Genomic DNA, 22,874 nt, shown 5'->3' on the forward strand with positions numbered 1-22,874 from the left:
CTTGATGAAGAAGAAGTTCAGTTCACAGAAGCTTCTACAGTAAATAGCTTACGTTGTACATTGATAAATAAGAAGACATGCTTTCCGTCCTCACATTGCTTTTAATCTTATTCAGTCTAAATGAGGCCAAACAGAAAGATTTGTACACTTTCAAAGTTGTTAATAGCAGAGGGAGATTAGTCTCTTTGGAAAAATACAGGGGTTCGGTAAGTTTGAAACTCGAGCCTACCAACTTTTGCACGGTGGCCTATGCAAATGTGCCATTTGTTACCGGTGAATGCATGCTGCGGAATTTCCTTTCATAAGGCATGCATGATCTATGCATGTTTTATAACAATAGCATCTTACTCTTATGAATAAAATGCTACGTTTAAGACCAAATTCTTTGTGTCTATCATCTGTATACGTGGCAACTGCTGCTGGACTCCAACGTTACTTAGAATACTAAATTGTTTTATAGGCCAATAGCTAGCCTTAGTTTGATCCAACTGTTATGTCTGGTTGTGTATTACTGACTATAATGTAACCTGCATAAAGTTATTATTTCATATGCCTTATAAAAGAGAGGTAATATTCCTTTCTGTAGTCAGTGATAATTTAATATTTTTAAAACATCAAGATGGGCCATTGTAATACATATTTAAAACTTGTATTTACTAATTGTCAACTTTTTTCATTGGGTATAACCATATCACAGGACACATTCTATAGACCGTCTGCATGCTGCATAATCTGAACAGAATTTAAAGTGATACAGTAGAAAGAGGCGTTCACAAATCTGCCCATTTTCTATCCTTACCACGTGTAGTTCCGTCGTATTGACACTAGAGGACAGCAATACCATATGAGCACTACAGGCAAAAACTTTTTTTCTCGTAGTGTTTCCCCCCGACCTGCATTTATTTAAAGGCCGGGTGCACAGCCAGGGATACTGATGCAAACACTTTTTGACCTAAGTCCAAGTAACCTATTAATAAATGAAAACACAATGCACAATGAAAAGTGCACGTCTGCTAATTGGAGCATTCATGAGGAATTTATTGCGAAGCATTTATTTATTTCTCCTTTTAGAGTTTATTATTGTGCAGTATTATTCTAGCGCTTTATACAATTTTACATGTATGAAAATGTATGCACTTACTATTGTAAGTAGTTCTGGAGTAGTGTAAAATGTAAATGAAACACTTTAGAAATAGAATAGCAACTTTTCATTTTGATGGATACAATTATAGACCTTGAAGAGGAAGGTAGATGTATAGAAAAATACAGAAATATAAAGTTGGCCATAAACATGGCTCACAAAACCAGGCTCACTAATCACTTTTTTTGCTGCCGTCTCCGATGAGTCACACATTCACATAAGAGAACATAGGACAGCCCACAGGGCACAGACATTACTTCAACATCTATTCCATGTTGGTTCAACATAATTTTAATGAAATGAGATGGAAACAGCATTGATTAAACCAGTGTGTGCCCAGTGGGAAGTAATGGCTCAAACATTCACCTCAAGGATGTTTGAAATGTGTTGGTGCAATTCTATAATCCCAGTGTTCAAGTGATTCATTGGAAAAAATTATTTGGCACAAAAGTAGTGCACTGGGCCTTTAGTATTCCTGCATTAGAGGACCCATAGAGCCATCTGTAGTGCAGGCAAAAAAACATGTTTCATAGCAAATCACATGTAATGTAATATATCTTCTATTTTATCAAAAAGTCACTGCATCTGTTCAATACTAAAACCGAGCTATTGGCCCAGAATTGCTAAAATATTTTAATGGATATAAGAATTTGACTTGACCAAACATTATTGCAACGATTGACCATTTTCCAGGGCTTCTTTTACTATCACCCTCATTACTATCTGGCCTGAACCTCCACTATTCACACTGCTCAGAGATTGCTCATCACTTACATTCATCTCCAAACCTTTGATCTTGTTTTCCTTGAAACCATGCTCACTCAATTCTTAGCCTTGTAGCTCTGTGGTAGTCCCTACACACAGAGCAGGAAGGATAAAAGGGTAAAACTATTTTATGGAATAACCCATGTGCCCTTACCAAATGTGTCATCTGGTCACGTAGCCAATAAATCATCACATTGAAGTAGTCAGTGTGTGACTTTGGCAGGAGCTCACTGGAGCTGAGTAACAGCACCTCAAATGTTCTAATGCTTGAGCTCCTGTTCCTCTTATAGAATATTTGCTCAAAAGTATTGTGGAGCTCCTCCACCTAAATATAAGAAGTACAAGCACCCAAAATGAGTACCAGTACCTATTTCAGTCAAGCACTGGAAATAGCATTCAGCACCAATGAAAGGCTACTGGTTATTTTCATATTATCGATAACAGTTTTTATCAGTACAACATTTATATTTTTAGTATTATGGTTGCCTGCAGGTGTCTCTTGTGGTGAATGTGGCCAGTGACTGTGGCTTCACTGAGGATCACTACACGGACCTGCAACAGCTGCAGAGGGACTTTGGGCCGTCCCACTTCAACGTCCTGGCCTTCCCCTGCAACCAGTTTGGCCAGCAGGAGCCTGGCAGCGACAAGGACATTGACGCATTTGTCCGGCGTGTCTATGGAGTCTCCTTCCCCCTCTTCAGCAAGATTGCTGTGGTGGGCACCGGGGCCAACAATGCCTTCAAGTACCTTGTGGGTGAGTGAACAGATGAGGGATGGATGGGGGCAGAGGCATACACACATATACATCGAGATGTATGGGTGGCAGGTAGCCTTGCGGTTAGGAGCGTAGGGCCAGTAACCAAAAGGTCGCTGGTTGAAATTCCCCAGCCAATTAGGTGAAAATCTATTGATATGCCCTTGAGCAAGGCACTTAACCATAATTGCTCCAGGGTCACTGTCACTAATTGCTGATTCCTGGCTCTGACCCCATTCACAGGGGGAGTGGGATATTCATTTGTGAAAAAGGACAAATGTAAGCACCCACCTAATTATCTTTATAAGGTGTCTGTGTATAGTTAACTGAATGTCCTTTGGGTGGTGGGCCATTAGTAAATTAAAAAGAAAAGGGGAGCTCTAGGAGCACAGATGTAATCATTTAATAACCTAATATCCAATGTTTCCACAGACAAGCTGTCTTTATCAGGGTATAATGACAAACACTGCGGGTCACTAGTTTATATAGTGTCAAAGGACACACACAGGTGTCTGTAATCATGGCCGGGTGTGGCCTGATATCATTGGTTAATTCTCATATAAAAATAACATACAAAAACATGAATGGATAGCATATGATCATAGATACAATTTGGCTACATAGGCCTACAAACGTTTACAATGAGTAGCAAAATCACAAGAATGGCTTCAGATCAAAGTCTACGTTGAGACCGAATGGAGCAAGGGTCTTTAAATTAAAGGTCCAGACAGCCTCTCGTTTTAATAATAAATTGTCGAGGTCACGGCCTCTCCTAGGGAGTTTGACATGTTGGATGCCGATATAACGTAGGGACAAAATCGAGTGGTTTGCTTCCATAAAGTGGGTAAACTGGGTAAGTCGAGTTCCTGCACCTAATGGTGCTACGATGCTCCGAGATTCATACTTTTAATTCACGCTTATAAGTTATAAGATAAATAACTGCCTTAGTGGAGCACGTGATAACACCTTTGATTGGGATCTGTTTCCCTCTTTGGGGGTGTTTGAAGGATCTACATTTATAAGTGCCATTGCATTGAGCACAGCCATTACACTTGTAGTTTCCATCCGGTAGAGGCGCAAATAGACGTTGTGCAGGGATATTTTGGGGTGGTATATCAGAGTTTACCAATTGATCTCTGAGATTTCTGCCCTGCGAGAATACGACCAAGGGAGGGTCTGAAAACACATTACCGATACTGTCATCGGATCTTAGAATGTGCCAATGTTTGTGAGCGATTCCCTTAATTTGTTCAGAGCACTTTGAATGGCGGGTAGTTAGAATGCAAGAATGCTTCTTTTTGTGAGACTGTCCTTGTAAGAGATCATGTCTCGATTTGTTTTGAATTTTCTCAATGGCAGTATTAATCTGACAATTTCTGTACCCCCTCCTTTAATTTTCTTTGTGTCTCAGCCATATTTCTGTCGAATTCTGATTGTTTTTTGCAAATTATTTTTATTGCATCCTAAGATGCTGGGTTCTTTTACTGAAGACTCTGAAGCGTACTTATAATAAACGTAACAGATATATTTGTTGTGTTCTCCTTAACACATTACAGTCGACTACTCTACAGTGTCTAAAGCCCAACTCTCCCATACATCATTGAACTTTTACCGCCCTTGCATCTCGTAATCCAATCACTTCAATGCAAGAACGGAAACCCCATTGTCATTTGGTAATTCAAATAACTCAACCTCTGCATACAAATCCCATTGGTAATTTGCAACCATTTAAAATCTAAACTCATTAACACATAATACATTTCTCAATACACCACACTCCTCCCCAGAAATTCTCACTTCCTCTGAAACATCCTTGATGAACATCATGGGTTTCCCAAAACAGTTTTTCACTTATCAAGTCATATACAACCTGTTTACAGATCCACTCGGTCCTGAGGCCTTCTGACCCTTTTTGGCCTCTTATGACGCTCTGGGCCCTCAGGCTCACGGCCAGGCACAATCTGTGTCTCTGTATGCATGCCCGTCAGTCTTAGTTCCCAAGTCCCAATCAGAAATGTTCCACTCTGACACATTCAGGTCTTCTCTTTCATTGTGTTGCATCATCATTTGATCCACATGCTTCTTACACAATTTTCCCTCAGTCTGCACTAAGCAGGTTACAGGACCAAGTACCCTTTTCACAACTCCGGGTACCCATTTCTCTCTCTGTCCTCCCTGGTAATCTCGGACAAGTACTGTTTGTTCCCACTGAAAAAAATGAAGACGCTTGCCCACCCCCTTGTCCTGTATCTTAGACTGTGTGTCAGCTGAAAAGCTGGGATAACCTTGTTCTAACCTGTGTTTTTAGGAACAACTCTGCTGGAGTTATTCCAGTTATGGCATGCAGCGTATTCCTGTAGGCAAACAGAAAGTTATCAACACTATGCTGTACAGACCGTCCTGATGACTTGTCCTTCTCAAGAGCCTGTTTTAGATTCTGTACAAGTCGCTCTGCTGCGCCATTTGAAGCTGCATGATACGGAGCCGATTTTATATGTTTCACCCCATTCAACTGGAAGAATATCTCCATCTCTTTTGACACCAGCCCTCGGCCCATTGTCTGAAACCCACTCCTCAACTAACCCGTAGGCTGAGAACATTCCCCGGAGTGTCTCTACCGTGGCTGTAGCTGAAGTATTACTCATACACTTTACTTCTGGCCAGCGTGAGTATACATCTGTAACTACTAAGAACTGGTGCTTTCCCTTTTGAGCAAAATCTATATGAATGGCCTCAGGCCATTTCCAAGGATGCACTGGTGCAAGGTTCAGCATATGTGTCACGATTCTCTAAAGCAGAACCCAGAAGCAGACCAGGACCAGGTGAGTTGAACGAAGGTGAGTATTTATTTACAGACTCAAATGTGAAAGCAGAATAATCCAGGAGACGGAGCGGGCAGCGGAGGTGAGTTGGTGAGAGTGAATAGGCAGATCCAAGGATGTCACAGAAGCCACCGACGACCAGGCAGGGGTGGGGTGAATGTTCCGGGAGAATGATGTTCATTGCTAACGATCCGGCAGGGAATGGATGTCAGGTCAGAGCTTATGAAGTGGAGAGGTGATGATCAGGACCAGGTGTGCAGATAGCTGATGAGATGCAGATGCGGGTAATCGAGAAATCTCCCGCCTAGCTTCATCGCCCGGCAACCAGACAGGGTTCGTTCAGGAACCTCAGGAAACAGACTCCAAGACAGAAAACAGGCAACTCAGGCAGAAAACAGACTCAGGAAGCGAGATTCATGACAGTACCCCCCCCCCCCCTCTGACGAACGCCACCGGGCGGACTACCCTGAGCGCCAGGATGGAGGCGGTAGAAGTCACGAAGGAGGTCAGCATCAAGAATCTGACGCCGAGGAATCCAACTCCTCTCCTCAGGACCATACCCCTCCCAGTCCACGAAATACTGGAAACCCCGACCCCGCCGTCTGGAATCCATGATGCGGCGCACCGTGTAGACAGGACCACCTGTGATCATTCAAAAACCAGCTTTTTACATTAGCATGTGACGTTCAGAACTAGCATACCCCCCGCAAACCTCCGGTGAATTTACTAAATTACTCACGATAAACGTTCACAAAAAACATAACAATTATTTTAAGAATTATAGATACAGAACTCCTCTATGCACTCGATATGTCCGATTTTAAAATAGCTTTTCGGTGAAAGCACATTTTACAATATTCTCAGTAGATAGCCCGGCATCACAGGGCTAGCTATTTAGACACCCACCAAGTTTAGCACTCACCAAAATCAGATTTACTATTAGAAAAGTTTGATTACCTTTGATGTTCTTCGTCAGAATGCACTCCCAGGACTTCTACTTCAATAACAAATGTAGGTTTGGTCCAAAATAATCCATAGTTATGTTCCATCAGCGACGTTTTGTTCGTGCGTTCTAGACACTATCCCAATGGTAAATAAGGGTCGCGCGCATGGCGCATTTCGTGACAAAAGATTTCTAAATATTTCATTACCGTACTTCGAAGCATGTCAACCGCTGTTTAAAATCAATTTTTATGCCATTTTTCTCGTACAAAAGCGATAATATTCCGACCGGGAATCTGCAATTAGGTAAACAGCCGAAAGAAAATACATCACGGGGTCGACTCGGGCACGCGCCTAAGCCTTTTGTCTGCTGATAGACCACTTAGCAAAAGCGCTCGTGTGTTTCAGCCAAGGCTTTGAATTACGTCATTCAGTTTTTTCCCGGGCTCTGAGGGCCCATGGAAGCCGTAGGAAGTGTCACGTAACAGCAGAGATCCTTTGTAATGGATAGAGAGAATCAACAAGGGGAAGAAATGGTCAGACAGGGTACTTCCTGAACAGAATCTTCTCATGTTTTGGCCTGCCAAATGAGTTCTGTTATACTCACAGACACCATTCAAACAGTTTTAGAAACTTTGGAGTGTTTTCTATCCAAAGCGAATAATTATATGCATATTCTAGTTTCTGGGCAGGGGTAATAATCAGATTAAATCGGGTACGTTTTTTATCCAGCCGTGAAAATACTGCCCCCAAGGCAGTTAGCATGACATTCAGTGCTCCAACTAGTTACCTTGCCAGTCACCCAATCAAACGTGGGATTGTGTTCTCTCAGCCAGGGGTATCCAAGAACCAGAGGAACATGGGGAGAAGGCAGAATGAAGAAGGAGATAACCTCTGAATGATTCCCTGACAAAAGCATCTTAACCAGTTCAGTCCTCATAGTGATATGGGCCAGACTACTGCCGTTCAGAGTGGTAGCTTCAATGGCTTCCGGTAATTGCTCCTTGGAAAGCCCCAGCTGTTCCACCAAGTCGGCATCCATAAAGCTGCCATCGGCACCTGAATCGATAAAAGCGTTAACCTGTTAGGGCTAGGGGGCAGTATTTACACGGCCGGATAAAAAACGTACCCGATTTAATCTGGTTACTACTCCTGCCCAGTAACTAGAATATGCATATAATTATTGGCTTTGGGTAGACAACACCCTAAAGTTTCTAAAACTGTTTGAATGGTGTCTGTGAGTATAACAGAACTTATATGGCAGGCAAAAACCTGAGAAGATTTCATGCAGGAAGTGGCCTGTCTGACAAGGTGTTGTTGTTCTTGCCTCTGTTTATTGAAGACTGAGGATCTTAGCTGTAACGTGACACTTCCTACGGCTCCCATAGGCTCTCAGAGCCCGGGAAAAAGCTGAACGATATCGAGGCAGCCTCTGGCTGAAACACATTATCGCCTTTGACAACTGGCTGATCAGAGAACAAAGGGCTTAGGCGCGTGCCCGAGTCGACCCCATGCTTTATTTTCTTTCGTCTGTTTACCTAATTGCAGATTCCCGGTCGGAATATTATCGCTTTTTTACGAGAAAAATGGCATAAAAATTGATTTTAAACAGCGGTTGACATGCTTCGAAGTACGGTAATGAAATATTTAGAAAACCTTTGTCACGAAATGCGCCGTGCGCGTGACCCTTATTTACCATTCGGATAGTGTCTTGAACGCACGAACAAAACACCGCTGTTGGAACATAACTATGGATTATTTGGGACCAAACCAACATTTGTTATTGAAGTAGAAGTCCTGGGAGTGCATTCTGACGAAGAACACCAAAGGTAATCAAACTTTTCTAATAGTAAATCGGAGTTTGGTGAAGGCTAAACTTGCTGGGTGTCTAAATAGCTAGCCCTGTGATGCCGAGCTATCTACTTAGAATATTGCAAAATGTGCTAGTTCTGAACGTCACATGCTAATGTAAAAAGCTGGTTTTTGATATAAATATGAACTTGATTGAACAAAACATGCATGTATTGTTTAACATAATGTCCTAGGTGTGTCATCTGATGAAGATCATCAAAGGTTAGTGCTGCATTTAGCTGTGGTTTTGTTTTTTGTGACATTATATGCTAGCTTGAAAAATGGGTGTCTGATTATTTCTGGCTGGGTACTCTGTTGACATAATCTAATGTTTTGCTTTCGTTGTAAAGCATTTTTGAAATCGGACAGTGTGGTTAGATTAACGAGAGTCTTGTCTTTAAAATGCTGTAAAATAGTAATATGTTTGAGAAATTGAAGTAATAGCATTTCTAAGGTATTTGAATATCGCGCCACAGGATTCCACTGGCTGTTACGTAGGTGGGACGATTTGGTGCCACCTACCCTAGAGAGGTTAATCGCTAAACTCTGGTTCTTGTTCATGAGTGTTGCAGGAAAACGGGGTCTGACAGGACTATTGAGAGGTTGAAACTGACTCGCTAAAAGTCCTCCCAAACTTAGCGAGCCGGGCAGTTTAACCTCTCTGGCGCATGTGGGACGAACTCGTCCCACCTACGTAACAGCCACTGAAATCCAGTGGCGCGATTTTTGAATCGTTAGAAATACTATTACTTCAATTTCTCAAACATATGACTATTTTACAGCTATTTAAAGACAAGAATCTCGTTAATCTAACCACACTGTCCGATTTCAAAAAGGCTTTACAACGAAAGCAAAACATTAGATTATGTCAGCAGAGTGCCCAGCCAGAAATAATCAGACACCCATTTTTCAAGCTAGCATATCATGTCACATAAACCCAAACCACAGCTAAATGCAGCACTAACCTTTTATGATCTTCATCAGATGACACACCTAGGACATTGTGTTATACAATACATGCATGTCTGTTCAATCAAGTTCATATTTATATCAAAAAACAGCTTTTTACATTAGCATGTGACGTTCAGAAAAAGCATAACCCCCGCAAACGTCCGGGGAATTTACTAACAGTTTGCTAAATTACTCACGATAAACGTTCACAAAAAGCATAACAATTATTTTAAGAATTATAGATACATTACTCCTCTATGCACTCGATATGTCCGATTTTAAAATAGCTTTTCGGATGAAGCACATTTTGCAATAATCTAAGTACATAGCCTGGCATCACAGGGCTAGCTATTTAGACACCCACCCAGGTCAGCCTCCACCAAAATCACATTTCCTATAAGAAAAATGTTCTTACCTTGCTTGTTCTTTGTCAGAATACATTGCCAGGACTTCTACTTCAATAACAAATGTTGGTTTGGTCCCAAATAATCCATCGTTATATCCAAACAGCGACGTTTTGTTCGTGAGTTCTAGACACTATCAGAATGCTACATCACGGTCTCGCGCATGGCGCATTGGCGTGACATAAAATGTCTAAATATTCCATTACCGTACTTCGAAGCATGTCAACCGCTGTTTAAAACCAATTTTTATGCCATTTATCTCGTAGAAAAGCGATAATATTCCGACCGGGAATATGCATTGAGCCTAAACAGCCGAATTAAATTTCTCCTCAGGAGCGAATCGTGCACGCGCCTCATTCAAAGGTCCTCTGATCCGCCACTTACCAAAGGCGATAATGTGTTTCAGCCTGAGGCTGCCTCGTCAACCTTCAGGTATTTCCCGGGTTCTAAGAGCCTATCGGAGCCCTGGGAATTGTCACGTTACAGCTAAGATCCTTACTTTTCAATAAACAGATGCAAGACGCACGACTCCTTGTCAGACAGGGTACTTCCTGCATGAAACCTTGTCAGGTTTTTGCCTGCCATAGGAGTTCTGTTATACTCACAGACACCATTCAAACAGTTTTAGAAAATTCAGAGTGTTTTCTATCCAAACCTGACCAATAATATGCATATTCTAGCTTCTGAGTTGGTGTAGGAGGCAGTTAAAAAAGGGCACATATTTTTTCCAAAATTCTCAATACTGCCCCCTAGCCCAAACAGGTTAACGGCGCTGGGGACAAGCGGAGATGTAATGTCCCGAGCTACCACAGTAGAGGCAGCTGTTGGTCTCACGTCTATATTGGTGCTCCTCCTTGGTTAACCCGTGCCGCCCCACTTGCATGGTTTCAGGATCTGGAGGCAGGACCCCTCCACTAATCCCGTGTGGTGAATAATGATCGACTCGTTCTGGTCCACTTCCTGACCCGAATGGTAACCGAGTAGCTGATTGATTGGACGTGCCCCATTGCTTCTCCCTCCTCTCTCGGACTCTGTTATCCACCCGAATAGATAATGCTACCAGACTGTCCAGGTCACTAGGCTCAGGATAGGAGATCAGCTCATCCTTAAGTTGCTCCGACAACCCTTGATAAAAAAACGCTTGTAGTGACACCTCATTCCACCCACTCTCCACAGCCAATGTCCTGAATTCGATAACAAAGTCTGCCACACTGCGAGCTCCTTGGCGAAGAGAGAACAAACGCTTAGCTGCGTCCTTACCTCGGACAGGATGGTCAAAAAGCTTCCTCATCTCTGCTGTGAACTCCTGGTATGACGCCATGCAGGTGTCCTGTCGTTCCCATACGGCTGAAGCCCACTCCAGAGCGCTTCCACGCAGCAGTTCAATAACAAAAGCTATCCTAGCCTTGTCTGTGGCGTAAGAGTGGGGCTGCAGATCAAACACTAATCCACACTGCATAAGAAACAAACGGCATCTTCCAAAATCCCCTTCGTACTTATCTGGCGTCGGAACCTTGGGCTCACGGAAGGAAACCGCTCCAGAAGCGACAGGTGAGAAGGGTGAAGCAGGTGGTGGATGATCCGCCGGCAAACTGAGCTGAGCCTGGATACTCGTCAGACTAGCAGAAAAGTTCCGAACCGAAAACGCTATCTCCTGTAGCGCCGTGCTGTGTTGTTCCAACATCTTCTCCTGATGGGTAATGGCATGGCGAACGGAGTCCAGGTCCGCTGGGTTCATTCTTGGCCGGATCGTTCTGCCACGATTCTCTAAAGCAAAACCCAGAAGCAGACCAAGACCAGGTGAGTTGAACGAAGGTGAGTATTTATTTACAGACTCAAATGTGAAAGCAGAATAATCCAGGAGACGGAGCGGGCAGCGGAGGTGAGTTGGTGAGAGTGAATAGGCAGATCCAATGATGTCACAGAAGCCACCGACGACCAGGCAGGGGTGGGGTGAATGTTCCGGGAGAATGATGTTCATTGCTAACGATCCGGCAGGGAATGGATGTCAGGTCAGAGCTTATGAAGTGGAGAGGTGATGATCAGGACCAGGTGTGCAGATAGCTGATGAGATGCAGGTGCGGGTAATTGAGAGATCTCCCGCCTAGCTTCATCGCCCGGCAACCAGACAGGGTGCGTTCAGGAACCTCAGGAAACAGACTCCAAGACAGAAAACAGGCAACTCAGGCAGAAAACAGTCTCAGGAAGCGGGATTCATGACATTATGTCTATTAGACTGACACAACTGGCATCTCCTTACCATGTCTTCTATGTCTGAGTCTAACCTGGGCCACCAAAAGTGGCTCCTGCAAGAGCTTACATTTTGACCATGCCCCCGTGGTTTTCATGTAGCTCCTTCAGTAGGTCCCTCTGTAGAGTAGACCGGCAGCACCTCTCTCATACCCCATAACACACAATCACTTTCTACAGTCCTTCTCACTCAATGAGGCTTTAGTTCAGGATCAGTAACATGGTTAGGACACCATGTAAGTGTGAAGTGCTTCACTTTTGCCAAACCCTCGCCCTTGGTAGTTTCCCTGGCTATGTCCTTAGCTAAAATGGGAAGTACATCTAAAAAAGACACTCGATAGTTTGGATTGGTCTCTGGGACCCCCCCCCCCCCCCCTTCATGGGAAGCCTATCAAATCCAAATCAAATTTTATTTGTTTCATACACATGGTTAGCAGATGTTAATGCTAGTGTAGCGAAATGCTTGTGCTTCTAGTTCCAACAGTGCAGTAATATCTAACAAGTAATCTAACAATTCCCCAACAACTACCTAATACACACAAATCTAAAGGGGTGAATGAGAATTTGTACATGTAAGTATATGGATGAGCGATGGCCGAGCGGCATAGACAAGGTGCAATAGATGGTATAAAATACAGTATATACATGTAATGTAAGATATGTAAACATTATTAAAGTGGAATTATTTAGAGTGTATTGTATAAAGTGACTAGTGATCCATTTATTAAAGTGGCCAGTGATTGGGTCTCAATGTAGGCAGCAGCCTCTCTGAGTTAGTGATTGTTGTTTAGCAGTCTGATGGCCTTGAGATAGAAGCTGTTTTTCAGTCTCTCGGTCCCAGCTTTGATGTACCTATACTGACCTCTCCTTCTGGATGTTAGCGTGGTGAACAAGCAGTGGCTCAGGTGGTTGATGTCCTTGATGATCTTTTTGGCCTTTCAGTGATATCGGCCTTTCACTGCTTCTACGTTCTGTAAGTGGTCCTCTGTCGATTTCCCTGTGATAAGAATATCATCCAGAAAGCACACAACCCCAGGTAAACCCTGTAAAACCTGGTCCATACTATGTTGGAATATAGCTCGAGCACTTGATACTCCATAAGGCAGGTTATTAATCTGGTATAAACTCTTCAACGTGTTTATAGTCAGGAAATGCTTTGACTCTTGATCTACCTCCACTTGCAGGTAGGCCTGTGTAAGGTCTAAGTTTGTGAACCGTTTACCCCCGGCTAGAGTAGCAAACAAGTCCAGGGTCTTTGGTAAGGGGTACTGGTCCACATCCACCCATGCATTTACAGTCACCTTGTAATCATGACATATTCTGACACCACCGTTTGTCTGTGGAATGCAAACTATAGGTGCTGCCCATTCACTGGATTCTATGGGTGGGGTCACTCCTTGTTTTTCTAGCTTTGTAAGCTGTTTGTCTATTCTGAGTGCATAAGGTTACAGGTGCAGCCTTACAAAACTTTGGAGCTGCTTTCTCTGACACTTGAGTTTTGGCTTTAACTCCCTTTACCACACCCAGTTCACCACTAAACACCTCAGCATATTTATCGCACAGCTGCGCAACTGGGTCTGACACATGGTTCACTCTTGACCAATCTAATTTGAGGTGCTGAATCCAGTTCCTCCCCATTAGCGTAGGACCCTTCCCGTTTGACACTACTAGAGGTAGTGGTAACACCTGAGCACCACATTTCATTTTAACCTCCAGCTGTCCCAATAACTGAATAGGCTGAGCTGAGTAAGTTCTCACCATTACCATGTACGGTTTCACATACTCACGATCACTACACACAGTAAAAAGTCCCAAGTCCTTTTCTGACTAGTGATTTCCGACTGTGATGGAGCCTGCAGGCAGTAGTAGTTCTGCCTTCTCAACTTGATCTGTTGTCCATTAGCGTGTCCCCTTCACTGGATTTGAATGCACTATTTGAGAGCGTTGCTTAGAAAACATGCTGCTCCCTGCAGATACTCTCACCCTGCAAGCCCTTTTAAGATGTCCAGTCTTCTGGCACACTCTGCATTGGAACTCCTTGTAACGGCAGGTCTGCTGTGAATGTCCTTTCCCCAAACAGCGAAAACAGGACTTTGACGTCTCCCCCCTCTGGTCTGACATCCACTGTTTCTCCCTGTCGGATCCGGGTCGATGCCCCTCCCATTTTGTGGTCAACTGATCGGATCTCAACTGAGTCGATGTCTGCTGGAATTTCTGCATACTCTGGGCTGTGCACGCCAAGTTGTTGACAATGTCCAATACTTTTGCCCATGTTAAATTCTTCCCATATGCCGCGCTTAACATCTTGCCATGCAGCTCCTTACTGGCAACTCCATAAACTAGCTGGTCCCTCAGCTGCTCCTCTAGTGCAGCACCAAACTCACATGTAGCCGATGCTAAATACTCAGCTAACGTCTCTCCCGCCAACTGTTTCCTATTCCGAAAAACATACCTCTTGCTCAACATAAAAGTCTCTCAGAGCTGAAATTAGCTCCTGGAAGCTAGCCTCTCCCAGCTTCTTCAGCGCTACCAAATCTTTCAGCAGCGTTAACATCTTTGAACGCACGACTGATAGAAACACCGTACTTCTGCGGTCGTCAGCTATCTCGTTAACTGCAAAAATTGCTCCTCATATGTGCTGAAGCTCTAGTTAGCCTCTTGGAAACACAAACCGGTCTCACTACTGAAAAGTGCCATAGCTCTCATTAGCCCATGCGCCATTTCTTCCCAGCTGACCAACTCATTTACTAACGTTAGTTACGAGCTAACTTTCTAGCTCGTTCACTCAGTTGGTCATCAGTAGTCTGAGGATTTTGCCTCAGAATTCCGTTATCCTCGTCGCCAGTTGTTGCATCCTAAGATGCTGGGTTCTTTTACTGAAGACTCCGAAGTGTACTTATAAAAACAGAACAGATATATTTAATGTTCTCCTGAACACATTACAGTCGACTACTCTAGTGTCTTCAGCCCAACTCTCCCATACATCATTGAACTTTTACCGCCCTTGCATCTCGTAATCCAATCACTTCAATGCAAGAACGGAAACCCCATTGTCATTTGGTAATTCAAATAACTCAACCTCTGCATACAAATCTCATTGGCTATTTGCAACCATTTTAAATCTAAACTCATTAACACATAATACATTTCTCAATACACCACACTTTTGATTCGACAGAATTGTCTGTAGGGCAAACTGCTTTTCAAGGGAAACGGGTGACAACTATCAGCCCTCAAACTGTTAGGATCAGTAGGTTTCCTGTAAAGATCAGTGTATAGAACATTATCCTCACATAAAATCAGAAGATCAAGGAAACTGATTTGACGTGTGTCAGATTGCATAGTAAATCTCAGGTGCTCAGAACAAGAGTTAAGAAAAGCATGGAATGCCTGGAGCTGTTTTGCATCACCCCTCCATAGAACAAAAATATCATCAATGTACCGTTTCCAAATAATAATGTTCGGCAAGAAAACATTTTTGAGAGGATTGAACATGGACTGTTTCTCCATGTAACCCACGTACAAATTACCATAGTTAGGAGCCATAGGGGATCCCATCATAGTACCCTTTGTCTGAATAAAGAAATAATTTAGAAACATGAAGTAGTTGTGTGTGAGTACTATTTCAGCGAATGTTATAATGCATGCACTGGAAGGTAATTCATTAGGGTCACGTTGCGGAAGAAAATGTTCCATGGCTTCAATACCGCCCTCGTGTGGAATATTTGTGTATAATGACTCAACATCAAAAGTGACTAACAAAGTATTATCAGGGAGAGGATCAAATGATTTAATAATAGAGATCATACTGCTGGTGTCCTTTACAAAGGAGGGGAGCTGTTCTGAGATCATACTGCTGGTGTCCTTTACAAAGGAGGGGAGCTGTTCTGAGATCATACTGCTGGTGTCCTTTACAAAGGAGGGGAGCTGTTCTGAGATCATACTGCTGGTGTCCTTTACAAAGGAGGGGAGCTGTTCTGAGATCATACTGCTGGTGTCCTTTACAAAGGAGGGGAGCTGTTCTGAGATCATACTGCTGGTGTCCTTTACAAAGGAGGGCAGCTGTTCTGAGACCATACTGCTGGTGTCCTTTACAAAGGAGGGGAGCTGTTCTGAGACCATACTGCTGGTGTCCTTTACAAAGGAGGGGAGCTGTTCTGAGACCATACTGCTGGTGTCCTTTACAAAGGAGGGGAGCTGTTCTGCGATCATACTGCTGGTGTCCTTTACAAAGGAGGGCAGCTGTTCTGCGAGTGGTCTAATAAAAAAGTTAACGAAAGTCGATAAAGGGGCCGTTACTGCGTCGGTGCCCGCTACATTCTTGTGTAATTTTGTATCGAAAGTGGCAATTTTAGGGTGTTGAATAGCCAAAAAGTTGTGTTCTTTTTTGGTGATCTGACCAGAAATTAAATACCCATCTAGGAGAGTAAAGACAGTGTTCTGAAATTGGGAAGTGGGGTCACTTCTGAGTTTGTTGTTAAAGGTGTTGTCAAGCAGTTGTCTATGACACTCATTTACATAAGCTGTCCTATCCATGAGTACAACCGACCCACCCTTAACAGCAGGGCGGGTAAGGACTGACATATTGGATCAAGGCTTGTTTTTCATCCTTGGGTAAATTATGGAAAGATATGTACTCCTATTTGTTCTTAAGGAGATTATCAACATCTTTTTCAACAAGTCTGCAATATGCCTCAATTGATTGGCTGGAGGTACAAAATAACTCTTACTTCTAAAAGAAGTCGAAGTATGTGCAGGTGAGCAACCTACATGTTCAGTAGAAATATAACGATTAGGGGAGCTAAAGTATCCCCTTAAACGCATGTTACTACAAAACTTAAACTTGTCTACCTTAACATCGAAATCGTTGCACTGAGTTGTAGGCACAAAATAACCCTTTATTAAGCAAGGAGACATGGGCAGGGCTCAAAATCTTGCTTGATAAATTAAAGACATTCAATCCCATGGATTCTGGGACCTTGTGTACGGTCCCCTCTGCCTCTGGTAGTAGTTTCTTCTTACCCCGTTGGGTACGGCATCTCGTCGGTACGCGTGGCCACTGCCACCTCCCCGCTTCCGTTGGCCCAGTCTCTCATTGGATAAAAAACTACCACTGGAAGCAGATGAGGTGCTGGTTGTAGAGCGTTGGTCAGACGGGTGGATAGAAGTAAGCGGCATCCCTCCTGCGTCTGTCATGGAGAGGAGGAACAGGACCTCTTGTCAGGGTTTCTCCAGAAGTAGACTTTGTTCTCGGCCTTGTCTTTTTTGTCTTGGTTGAATTTCTTGATTTTAAGTTCCTTTATTTCTGTAGACAACTTGTCCTGGAGCGCTTGGTTAGTTTTCATCAGTTCATTGAATATGCCATCATCATTAACAGCTCCTTGCAGAGCTGTGCGTTTCTCTTCAATTGTTATCCATTTCAATATAATCCCTTTTCAACTGGTCAACAATTAATGTCATTAAATCAATAGAGCATGTGTTCAGAATGGCACACCAGCGCTGTCCCAATGACGGTTCTATTTGCCACCTGTGTCCCCGTGGAATAATGCCTTGACACATTCTTAATACACACGGGAAACTGTTGAGCGTGAAAAACCCAGCAGCATTGCAGTTCTTGACACAAACCGGTGCACCTGACACCAACTACCATACCCCGTTCGAAGGCACTTAAACCTTTTGTCTTGCCCATTCACCCTCTGAATGACACACATACACAATCCATGTCTCAATGGTCTCAATGCTTAAAAATGCTTCTTTAACCTGTCTCCTCCCCTTCAGCTACACTGATTGAAGTGGATTTTACTAGTGACATCAATAAGGGATCATAGCTTTCACCTGGATTCACCTGGTCAGTGGATGTCATGGAAAGAGCCAGTGTTCTTCATGTTTTGTACACGGCTATGGGTGGGGGATGCATTTTCCAACGTTTTCCTAAATAGCTTGAAGTGTGAACAACAAGTCTATAACCCCTGACTGACATGGGCAGACAGCGACCGTCTTCGTGGACTCATTAGCAAGCCTAGGCCAGCTCAGAGTGTGTGTGTGTCTTAAGTGTGTTTGCTTTATTATGGGTTTGAGTGGAAGGTTGGGTCCCCCAGCGGGAGATAAAATGGCAGGCTACTGGCAGGCTGCACGTTTTTACAAACGGACCCTCAGAGCGTAGGTGATTCAAACGTCAGGAAATATCATGGGGAAGGAGAAAAAGAGGCAAATTACATTTTTACCACACTCTTGTCATATTTTCCTGAGGGAGTGCTAGTGAAAGGCTGGAGGAGAAAGGAAGGAAGGAATGATGATTGCAATCTTCTCCTCACCTTTAAGTGTACTATGTCTAAATATTTTATTCAATGCATTTTTTCAAATCGCAACAACTAGGGGTTGAAACATGGCTTTTGATCAGATGCTAATTTGTATTCATGCTATATTAACACACAGTGAATATACTGTATATATGGTTAATTTCCAATTCATTATCATTATATTTTTTTTAACCTTTATTTAACTAGGCAAGTCAGTTAAGAACAAATTCTTATTTTCAATGACGGCCTAGGAACAGTGGGTTTACTGCCTTTTTCAGGGGCAGAACGACAGATTTTTACCTTGTCAGCTCGGGGATTCAATCTTGTAATCTTTCGGTTACTAGTCTAACGCTCTAACGACTAGGCTACCTGCCGCCCCGAAAACACATAATAAGTATTTATGTTTTATGGAATTGTCACAACATTTTTTTTCTCTTTTGATTCTTTACAGAGATGTCAGGAAAAGAGCCTGACTGGAACTTCTGGAAGTACCTCATCGATACAGATGGGAAAGTCGTGGATGCCTGGGGGCCCAGTGTCTCTGTCAAAGAACTCCGACCTAAAATAGCTGAAATGGTACGGAATATCATCCTCAAGAAGAAAGAGGAACTTTAACTCAACACCTCAAGACCATTCTGACAATCTATTCAGGAGTATCCTATGTGATTGAAATCTGCAACAAAAACACCCCGAGCATCACAAAAATACGCTCCAAGCAGCACACACTCCAAGCACCACACACTCCAAGCACCTCACACTCCAAGCACCACACACTCCAAGCACCACACACTCCAAGCACCACACACTACATACTGTAAATGTTGTATTCTACAGATGTAGGATCTTAATTTGAGCCAGTTTGCAACATCAGGAAAATAATCCTGCAGCAATAGCAAATGTGAATTATTATGTGGATTATAATTAATGGACATTTTTGTATGGGTTGATACATTTTTAGGGAAAATCAAGTCTGAAATTTCAAATGTGAAATTACAAGCTTCAGAAGCCTTTTTAAACACAAATACACAAAATAGTTAAGAATCTCCTGCAACAGGGTGATCAAATTAAGATCCTGTATCTGTGCCCCTATTAACCTTTATGAAACCACCTCTATGACTGCATTCAGCATACTGATATCCTCTTTTGGAAGCAGTTGATCTGCCTGCGAAAAACTCTCATCAGTAATCAGAGCTTATTGTTGTCCTGTTGAGAGGTTCTTTGTATTAGATTGCCTTTTCATGGTATATGTGTGCACATTAATAAATATACTTTTACAAAGTGGCATGAATGCTTTCATCAGTTTTTTTTCTACACAAAGCTGTACATGGAAATGTGTAGGTCAATTTAGGTCAAACTTGACTTTTGCATGAACGTTTTTCTCAAATAAGATTTGTTTGTTTTTTGACTGTCTCTGCCTGTAAGGAATACTCACATTCCTTTGTAGATAAGTCTTTCACTCTCTAATGTTTTCAAGGTTAACACTGTGCTTTGTGCTTTTGTGTTAGTTCTTTACCTTGTTGTCATTTACACTTTTTTTACAGACTGTGTGCTTGTCCTGCCACCGCTTTGCTTTCATCTCATTTGAAACCATATCTTTGGAGAATGAAAATACATTTTGGAAATTGTTTTAGCAGCCTTCCCCTATTACCTGTCCTGAATGTGTTTTCTATGGTACAAGGTGTCGTTTCTCTGTTCAGCAAAGTGTTTTTATCCTTGGAAGATTTCGGTTGATTACCTTGGTACAAAATAGGGCTATTGATTTCGGAGAAGACCCAGTTTGGCTGACACTGCATTGTCAGTAGGGTTGAATTCAGATGAAATAACAACCTGGAATGTTGTACCAACATACAATGCATTCAGAGCTCTGTTTCATTGAACAGCAAGAAAGTGGGAATGTACCATAGGCCTCGGATCTCCACCACTGACATAATTATCGTTCCCTCTCATGTCCCTATCAGGAACAGGGGTCTGTAAATTAGCCCTTTCGGATGAATGAGAGCCGGGGACACATATATACTGTAGGACCTTTGAGACTGTCATGACACACCCCTAAGGGTATACAGTTGTGGCCAAAAGTTTTGAGAATGACGCAAATATTAATTTCCACAAAGTTTGCCTCTTCAGTGTCTTTAGATATTTTTGTCAGATGTTACTATGGAATACTGAAGTATAATTACAAGCATTTCATAAGTGTCAAAGGCTTTTATTGACAATTACATGAAGCTGATGCAAAGAGTCAATATTTGCAGTGTTGACCCTTCTTTTTCAAGACCTCTGCAATCCGCCCTGGTATGCTGTCAATTAACTTCTGGGCCACATCCTGATTGATGGCAGCCCATTCTTGCATAATCAATGCTTGGAGTTTGTCAGAATTTGTGGGTTTTTGTTTGTCCACCCGCCTTTTGAGGATTGACCACAAGTTCACAATGGGATTAAGGTCTGGGGAGTTTCCTGGCCATGGACCCAAAATATCGATGTTTTGTTCCCCGAGCCACTTAGTTATCTCTTATGCCTTATGGCAATGTGCTCCATCATGCTGGAAAAGGCATTGTTCGTCACCAAACTGTTCCTGGATGGTTGGGAGAAGTTACTCTCGGAGGATGTGTTGGTACCATTCTTTATTCATGGCTGTGTTCTTAGGCAAAATTGTGAGTGAGCACACTCTCTTGGCTGAGAGGCAACCCCACACATGAATGGTCTCAGAATGCTTTACTGTTGGCATGACACAGGACTGATGGTAGAGCTCACCTTGTCTTCTCCGGACAAGCTTTTTTCCGGATGCCCTAAACAATTGGAAAGGGGATTCATCAGAGAAAATGACTTTACCCCAGTCCTCAGCAGTCCAATCCCTGTACCTTTTGCAGAATATCAGTCTGTCCCTGATGTTTTTCCTGGAGAGAAGTGGCTTCTTTGCTGCCCTTCTTGACACCAGGCCATCCTCCAAAAGTCTTTGCCTCACTGTGCGTGCAAATGCACTCACACCTGCCTGCTGCCATTCCTGAGCAAGCTCTGTACTGGTGGTGCCCCAATCCCGCAGCTGAATCAACTTTAGGAGATGGTCCTGGTGCTTGCTGGACTTTCTTGGGTGCCCTGAAGCCTTCTTCACAACAATTGAACCGCTCTCCTTGAAGTTCTTGATGATCCGATAAATGGTTGATTTAGGTGCAATCTTACTGGCAGCAATATCCTTGCCAGTGAAGCCCTTTTTGTGCAAAGCAATGATGACGGCATGTGTTTCCTTGCAGGTAACCATGATTGACAGAGGAAGAACAATGATTCCAAGCACCACCCTCCTTTTGAAGCTTCCAGTCTGTTATTCGAACTCAATCAGCATGACAGAGTGATCTCCAGCCTTGTCCTCGTCAACACTCACACCTGTGTTAACGAGAGAATCACTGACATGATGTCAGCTGGTCCTTTTGTGGCAGGGCTGAAATGCAGTGGAAATGTTTTTGGGGGATTCAGTTCATTTGCATGGCAAAGAGGGACTTTGCAATTAATTGCAATTAATCTGATCACTCTTCATAACATTCTGGAGTATATGCAAATTGCCATCATACAAACTGAGGCAGCAGACTTTGAAAATTAATATTTGTGTCATTCTCAAAACTTTTGGCCACGACTGTACTACAAAGCAGGATAAACGAGTTAGCCAGAAATAACTCGATTTTATGGATCAATAAAAAAGTTAAACTTAGATGTATTTTTGTTTGTTGAATCAATTAGACCATGACCATTTCAAGCTTATCTTTCAATTAAAAGTTAAGACAAGTTAGCTGGCTAAATCCTTAAACCTACTTTGTAGTATCCCTATGAACTTACTCTGAGTTTAAAGGCTTAATTAAACACATTTAAACACCATAAGCTATGTTTTTATATTATCCAATCACTTATTAGGACTTGTCCTCATCAGACCCCATGTGCAGTAGGCTAGAATATCAGAAAGAACCCTGTTGTTTGTCAACTGTACATATTTCTTAACACGGAGAGAAAAGGCAGCAGGGTTCTCGCTTTTTGTTTTCTATTTATGTGGAGACTTCAGAGCAGAAACATAAAAGTATCATTAATATGCATGATATTATACAACACAGATCTTCATATGCATGTCATTATACAACACTGATTTGTGAGCAAACAATGTTTCAATCCACCTCTAGTTTCTTACCTCCCAATTGAATTTAGCAAATTGTTGAAGGATGGCTTTGTGAGACATTTTGATGCAATTTTTCAATTATCATCGATACCCACTGTGCAAGTTAAGATGCACTTGGGCTGTGAAAGTCAATATAACCCCAATTCCAAGGCAAATGTGTTACATGTCTGAGGTTTTGATGTTGTTCAAACAACTGCTAAATTATTTAGTGGTTTGTGTTCCCTATAGGAATAATTGGAACCTGAGCTGTTGAAACTTCTAACAACATTAATAAAAATGTAGGATTTACCTGATTTGTTCTTGAACATGACATTTGGAGAAAATGTTGAATGTTTTAAGAACTCCCACAGAAACTGATAGAACCCTCTCTGGTGGCCTACAAGAAGAAAGGTAAATACAAATTTTTGAAATTGTGTCACATCATTTATAAAATGTACTTTAGGATCAGATACAGTAACACCAATTAATCATATTGAGCAGGCCTTCTTAGGAGATTGTAGAATACTGAACAGGTCTTAGGACATTGTAGAATACTGAACAGG

At 42.6% G+C, this 22,874-nt stretch overlaps 1 protein-coding gene across 1 annotated transcript; it reads left to right on the top strand.

Annotated features, from left to right (window-relative positions):
* On the top strand, positions 1-19,463 carry gpx7 (glutathione peroxidase 7). The gene is made up of 3 exons (XM_029707875.1): positions 1-206; positions 2,399-2,660; positions 18,631-19,463. Exons 1-3 carry the CDS (start codon positions 78-80, stop codon positions 18,792-18,794), a joined length of 555 nt encoding a protein of 184 aa, XP_029563735.1. The 5' UTR covers positions 1-77; the 3' UTR covers positions 18,795-19,463.
* Positions 19,464-22,874: the final 3,411 nt, after the last annotated feature.

This window comes from Salmo trutta, chromosome 22, assembly GCF_901001165.1.
Source record: "Salmo trutta chromosome 22, fSalTru1.1, whole genome shotgun sequence".
Classification (NCBI taxonomy): domain Eukaryota; kingdom Metazoa; phylum Chordata; class Actinopteri; order Salmoniformes; family Salmonidae; genus Salmo; species Salmo trutta.